Here is a 6,980-nt window from a genome sequence, read left to right on the forward strand (position 1 = left end):
TGTACTAAACAGAACCAGTTGCTGGGAATTGCATTACATATACTTTAGGTTTGAACGCTACCACAAAAGCTTAAAATACCAGCCGCAAAGCTTATAGCACAAAAAAGAAGATTAAATAGTCTCATAGGAAACTCTTACACTCAGAATTTAATATAGATATATAATATGGTCTATTTAAAAACGTCATCATATTACATTAGATGCTTATACATAGTAATTAAAGAGGAGGTGGTCTTCGCCATCAGTCATTGTTGCCGGTGGTTGGTTGGTTCGCCGATGGGAGTGTAGAAGAGAAGATGATGAAGGGACATAGAAAACGAAAACGTAGTGCCATCTTCAGAAGTTCTTCGAGCTTCCATTTTTTGTCCATTGGTGATCGTTGAGCCAATGCCAAAATCAAAAGGACCCATTTACCTCTGTAACAAAACAAAAACAAAATCATAATTTTGTATCCAACATTTGCTGACTCATTCTTTTCTCGAGTCTCATGCTAAAATTCGAACAAGTTTCCTCTTGGTGAAAAGAAAAAGAAAATACATATCGTACCTAGAGAGCTACATTATTCTTTAATTAATAGAATGAAAAAGAGTCAGGAAGGGAAATTAAGATATGCTCTAGAATCTAGATGGCAACGAGCATATATACATATACAGGAATTCCTGAATTCGCCTGCATGAGAAAACTGCAGAGAATTAACCACTCCCAATTAAAAGACAAATTCCAATCGCAAACAAATAAAAGTTTACTACTTTAATTCTTGCAATCTACTAGCTAGCTTCTAGTTCCTCCAGCAAGCAGAGATGGGCATGCTGCTGCTGCTGCTGCTACTGCTGCTGTTGCTGGGGTAGTCCAGGAATTGAGGTCGGCCACCATGGGAGAACAACTGTGTAATAGCCCCAACGTTTTGCCCAGTATTTAAATATCTTTGACCACTTTCCTGTGTGAACGTTCCACTTGATAATATCATCGTCCACATGCAGATAAAAAATATCCTTATTACTTGGGTCAAAAGCAATCGGTAAGATATTCGATTTGAATGGAATCATTTCAGCATCAAAGGAATAAACCCTGCGTTTACTCAAATACAACTTTTTGCCAGCAGCAGCTCCATCATCTTGTGATTGTTTCAGTTCATATACATACAGGCTTCTGGAGAGCATGCTCATGTTGCACAATAGCACATATCCTCTGCACACACCTGAGTACTGAAGCATAAAACCAAAGTCTAGAGTCTCCTCAAATATGGTGAAACCCAGTTTATGATCAATAATACCATCACCATTATTGTTGCTGCTGCTAGTTCCATCATTGTCGTAGAATGGACCCAAACCAATAACAATAAAGTCGCGATCTGATAGCCAATATAACATTCCATTGTATGTAAAGGATAACTCCTTTAGGCGACCAAAATTGAAGTGCTGTGGGGACGAGACAACTGATTCTCTCCACTCCCCAGTGTCAGAAGAGAAGATCTCCAAGTTTAATTTGAATGTATCACATTTCTTCTCACCATTTTCAAATTCGACAGGAGGAAGAATTCTCACAACCGTGTACCTACACTCAACATTACGCTGGAAGTTGTTTCCTTTCCAATCATCTTCCTCACATTTATAGTCAGGAACATTGCAGATGAATCCTACCCGCACACTCTTGTGACATCGACTTGGGGTGGGAGGAAGTACAACATATTGCATGGTGTATGCATTGCAGATGTAGTATGTGCGTTGATAATCCTCGGTCATGCAGCACAAAACTAAGTCATTATATGTCGCTACAACAACTGGTTTTTCCATCAAACGGTGGAAACGCATGAATCTATTGAGCGCCCAAGTTCTTAGATTGGGTGACAACGACACCATAGGACGGAATTCCACAGCCCCTTTGGTTATCAAAGTGCGTATCTTTGGAATTCCCTTATTACTTTGGATACTTACAAAGCAGCCAATAAAATAAGGATCTTCGATGAGGGTGCACCAACGCTTGGACACAGTTTTGCATTGAAAAACATATTTAGTGCATGCAAGTCGGCATAGGATTTCAGCCAATATAACGTTAGGTAGATCATCAATTGATGTTCTTCTTTCTGCTGATAATGATCTCTTTGATCTTTTTAACTTACTCGAGGTCGGCAATCCAAGAGACAATCGGGTTCTCTTCCTTGCTTTGGTAACAGTATCGCCTCTCGTCGACCTGCGCCATGCAATATATTATACATATAATTTACGCCCTATAAGAAAATGTTGCGTGGAATCGACAAATGGTTCATTAACTAAAACGAATTTGTACGGCAGAACTAGGCCTGTAAAATGGGTCAGGCCAAGCGAACAGGGCTTATCCCATGCCCTACCAGTCATGAGCTTTTTCGGCCCTAACGGTTGAACACCGGCCCGCCTATCTTAAATAGGCTAAGTCCAAGTCCTACAAAAGGGCCATGAATTATCGAGCTCATGGACCGAACCTATGTGGCCCTATCAAATGGGCCACTAATAACAAATTAAATGCAATCATAATTAAAACTAGTTTACTGTTATAATAATATAAAATAGAATGATAATTAATATTAGTATTAAATAGGTCATTAGTTTCTTTTAAATTTTATAATTCAATGAAGAGGTAATTTATGCACGCTTATTTTATTAACTTATTATAATATATATTAACTTAATTATCAGGCCGGGCCATGTCCGGCTGCCCATGGGCTTAAAAGTTAAGGCCCAAGCCCTACACTTTAGACAACAGGCCGGGCTAAGCCCGCCCATAATACAGGGTCGGGCTAGCCCATAGCCCAAAAAATAGGTACGGGCTCGTGCTTGGGTAATTTTTACAGGCCTAAGACTTAAAGAACATAATGTACCTGAAAGAAAGTCCTTTTCCACCACATTGTTTTCTTAAGGAAAGAGAACAGAGATAAAACTTGTTTATCCTTGTTTCTAGATATGGTGATGATACCAATGGATGGTTAGTCGGAATGGTCAGGTGCATGTTTGCTCTCATGTGGGCTGAGGCTTGAAACCCCAAAGGTACCTACCTAGCTAGTCGCTAGTGTTTCCTGCCTCCCAAAGATTATAGAGCTCGGCAAGGAGCCCCAGTTTAAAAGCTGTGTATAGGAAGGTATGTACACTGATTAACATGGTTTTCCGAGTTGATGCATCCTTGTTCACTAAAATGCTGTTTTCCAATCCTCTATAGTTTTTGGAAAGTTTTTGTTGTTTTACCAAAATGTTAAGGTATATTGCAGAATGCAAGGTATGGAACTATGGATGACAGTAAGTAAACCTTCACCAAACAATTGTATTCAACAAATACACCGGCTTCTAATCAACAACCTAAATCTAAATGTTGGAAACCCAGGTCCGAAAAATTTATAAAGAAATGAGGCCTAGATCACATGAATGTTCCTAAAACTATTTATCCCTAGAAGGGATAGAGAAGTGTGAATTCTAATCTGTTTTCAACTCTAGGAATAGAAATTGTGTAATCTGAAACAAACCTGCATAGAGTGTTGGCCTTGAATTGGTTCTGCTCAACAAATCCAGATAAAAGCTTCATGGAACCATTGTCATGCTTAGAGCTCATAAGAGTATTGGTGCTGAACTCGGGCATCTTTGCAGATCTAGCAACATGTTTAGCATCACTAGATTTCTGAATTCCTGCAAGATTCATAAAACAAGATTCTAACTACATTGGCCATCAAAATAAAAATAGTTCTGCATACATTGGGAAACGAAAACTACAAGTAGTCCACCCAGCACATAAGCAATAACAATTAAAGCATCAATCTAATGGAAAAGCTTGAACTGGTAAACGGTTTACCAAGAGTTCAAAACTCATAAAACGAATCGCACACAACGCAAGTGATTTTCAACAGCAGCAATGAACATACAGACAGTTTCTTCCTGACCATGACTACCAAATTTTTAATAAGACCCATTAACATATGAAAATTCCTATTACCTTAACCGTTAATTCTAGTCACCAATAACAAAGTGCGTAAGGGTCATGAAACCAGATTCAAAAAGGGCACCTAAATTCCACAGATTGGAGAAATGAAGTTTCTTACCATTGTCGGCAATTCTGTTTCTATTGAAGCTTTTACAAGCATTAACGCTCTGTTTCAAGCATTGGCCGGCGTTGGGGTCCGGCACAGGACAGGGGGCGGGGCCCTTGAAGCGGATGCGGAGCCGGCGGGATTGCGCGGCGGCGCCAGCGTCGGCAGCACAGAATTCATTGAGGAGGGGGTTTTCCGATTCAGCCATGAGAGAAGAAATACCGAGAGATAAGATTCAGTTTGAAAAAAACAAATAAATAAACTTATTAGATGTCGGAACAATGGAATGGTGATTCTCACGGCCGGGAGGGTTTTATGGTGGATGAGCTGGCTGATTCCTTTTAGTTTCGGGTATACTGCAATTCAATTCCTTATTGTTAAGGGTTTCGAGAGAGAGGGAGAGAGAGAGAGACGTGAGATAAATAAATGGCTTAATTTCACAGTTCACGAAAATATATCAGATTGTGGCATGTTTACTAATCCTAATCGGATTAGAGGAACTGAATTGAGCAGAAATGATTAATTTTGAAAAGCCAATATCAATTAAATTGAGGAGGCATGTTACTTTAACTTAAGGTATATCATGTACCACGCCTTATCTTGATATGTATCATAAACATAGCTATGTTTACTTTTTATTTTGTATTATGAAACTATATAGTTATGCGTATGACACGTGTCAAATGTTGAAAGAGTGGTGAGCATCTGACTTTGGATTAAAGTGGTAGACAAAATCTTTTGTTGAATAGGCTATTAGAGATGCTCTTTTAAGTTGTTTCTAAGTACCCGTTGACATTGGATATTTGGGGCTATAAGTGATTATTTTGAATTTTTTGAAGTACCTGTTTGGTAAAAGATAATAAAATCACTTATTTTGAATAAATCTATGAGAGAAAACAATTAAGGAAAGCTGGTAATGAGTTGCTTTCATTATTTTTAAGAGGCGCTGGACTCAATGAAACTTTCGAAATTCAAAAAATAACCCTTTTTTTATTTATTACCAACCGTACTTCTAACAAAAAGTTTGACGCCATTACTTTATCTCACAATTGATTATTTTTCAGTAATAAATCTGGCATTGATTATTTTTAGGGAGTTTATTAAAACACCCAAAATGGAGTTGAAATTATAAAACCCTTTTAAAACACTTTATAAACACACCCAAAACCCATCATTAAACACTCAAAACTCATTTATAAACACACCTAAAAAGTTGACTTTGGGGTTGATTTTGGGTGTGTTTCTATGTTTACATAGTGTTTGGGTTTTTTTATAAATACATGTCTCAGTTAGGTTTATTTATAAATTTGTATTATTTTTTGTCTGATATGCCAGCCATGTCATGAATATGAACTGAAAGCAATTTGATTGTTAAAATGCACTTATTCTAAATAAATTATTGAGTTTATAGTGAATTACAAATTTAGAATTTTAAATTTTGTATAAGGATATGATGGGTAAAAATGATGGATGCCTCATGGGCTAGTTCTCCAATAATTAGAATAGGGATGTGCAAGATCCAATCCAATCCGCCCAAACCGATCGATGATGTTCCCCATTATGAGTTACATTATAAATGTAAATTCATAATGTATGTGACTCTTCATGTACCATATGATTGGATTAGATGGCTGATTTGCTTGTGAAGATTTAATCAAATCAAATCCAAGAAAGTTATTTCGCTCATTAGGTAATTTTCATTAAGAAAGTTATAAACATTATAAGTAATTTGATTGAGTTATGTTTAATATATTATAAAATCAAAATAATTTTGTCTAACATATAATTTATATTTTATATTGACGTCTATTAAAATTCAAACAAGTTTCCTTGGTGAATAGAAAAAGAAAATACATATCGTACCTAGAGAGCTACATTATTCTTAATTAATAGAATGAAAAAGAGTCAGGAAGGGAAATTAAGATACGCTCTAGATGGCAACGAGCATATATACACATCCAGGAATTCCTGAATTCGTCTGCATGAGAAAACTGCAGAAAATTAACCACTCCCAATTAAAAGACAAAGTCCAATCGCAAACAAATAAAAGTTTACTACTTTAATTCTTGCAATCTACGAGCTAGCAGAGATGGGCACGCTGCTGCTGCTACTGCTGTCTAGGAATTGAGGTCGGCCACCATGGGAGCACAACTGCGTAATAGTCACAACGTTTTACCCAGTGTCTAAATATCTTTGACCACTTTCCTGTGTGAACATTCCACTTGATAATATCATCGTCCACACGCAGATAAAAAATATCCTTATTACTTGGGTCAAAAGCAATCAGTAACATATTCGATTTGAACGGAATCATTTCAGCATCAAAGGAATAACCTCTGCGTTTACTCAAATACAACTTTTTGCCAGCAGCAGCTCCTCCATCATCTTGTGATTGTTTCAACTCATATACATACAGACTTCTGGAGAGCATGCTCATGTTGCACAATAGCACATATCCTCTGCACACACCTGAGTACTGAAGCATACAACCAAAGTCTAGAGTCTCCTCAAATATGGTGAAACCCAGTTTATGATCAATAATACCATCACCATTATTGTTGCTGCTGCTAGTTCCATCATTGTCGTAGAATGGACCCAAACCAATAACAATAAAGTCCTGCTCTGTTAGCCAATATAACATTCCATTGTATGTAAAGGATAACTCCTTGAGGCGGCCAAAATTGAAGTGCCGTGGGGACGAGACAAATGATTCTCTCCACTCCCCAGTGTCAGAAGAGAAGATCTCCAAGTTTAATTTGAATGTATCACATTTCTTCTCACCATTTTCAAAATCGACAGGAGGAAGAATTCTCACAACCATGTACCTACACTCAACATTATGCTGGAAGTTGTTTCCTTTCCAATCATCTTCCTCACATTTATAGTCAGGAACATTGCAGATGAATCCTACCCACACTCTTGTGACATCGAC

At 37.5% G+C, this 6,980-nt stretch overlaps 1 protein-coding gene across 1 annotated transcript; it reads right to left on the reverse strand.

Annotated features, from left to right (window-relative positions):
- Window positions 1–91: 91 nt before the first annotated feature.
- LOC103332996 (F-box protein At3g26010-like) lies at window positions 92–4,460 on the reverse strand. Its single transcript, XM_089046945.1, has 3 exons — window positions 4,061–4,460; window positions 3,491–3,650; window positions 92–2,190 (listed from the first exon to the last, which is right to left on the reverse strand). The coding sequence occupies exons 1-3, from the start codon at window positions 4,254–4,256 to the stop codon at window positions 825–827; spliced, it is 1,722 nt and encodes a 573-aa protein (XP_088903071.1). The 5' UTR covers window positions 4,257–4,460; the 3' UTR covers window positions 92–824.
- Window positions 4,461–6,980: the final 2,520 nt, after the last annotated feature.

Source organism: Prunus mume, linkage group LG2 (assembly GCF_029339155.1).
Source record: "Prunus mume cultivar Tortuosa linkage group LG2, ASM2933915v1, whole genome shotgun sequence".
NCBI classification, from domain to species: domain Eukaryota; kingdom Viridiplantae; phylum Streptophyta; class Magnoliopsida; order Rosales; family Rosaceae; genus Prunus; species Prunus mume.

What these genes read in the sequence shown, in the direction of transcription:
- LOC103332996 (XM_089046945.1), bottom strand. Translation starts at nt 4,256, where the DNA reads ATGGCTGAATCGGAAAACCCCCTCCTCAATGAATTCTGTGCTGCCGAC. An exon ending in AAACAGAATTGCCGACAATG is followed by an intron (nt 3,651 to 4,060) that starts GTAAGAAACTTC and finishes TGAATCTTGCAG; the next exon opens with GAATTCAGAAATCTAGTGAT. An exon ending in AAGGCCAACACTCTATGCAG is followed by an intron (nt 2,191 to 3,490) that starts GTTTGTTTCAGA and finishes TGCATGGCGCAG; the next exon opens with GTCGACGAGAGGCGATACTG.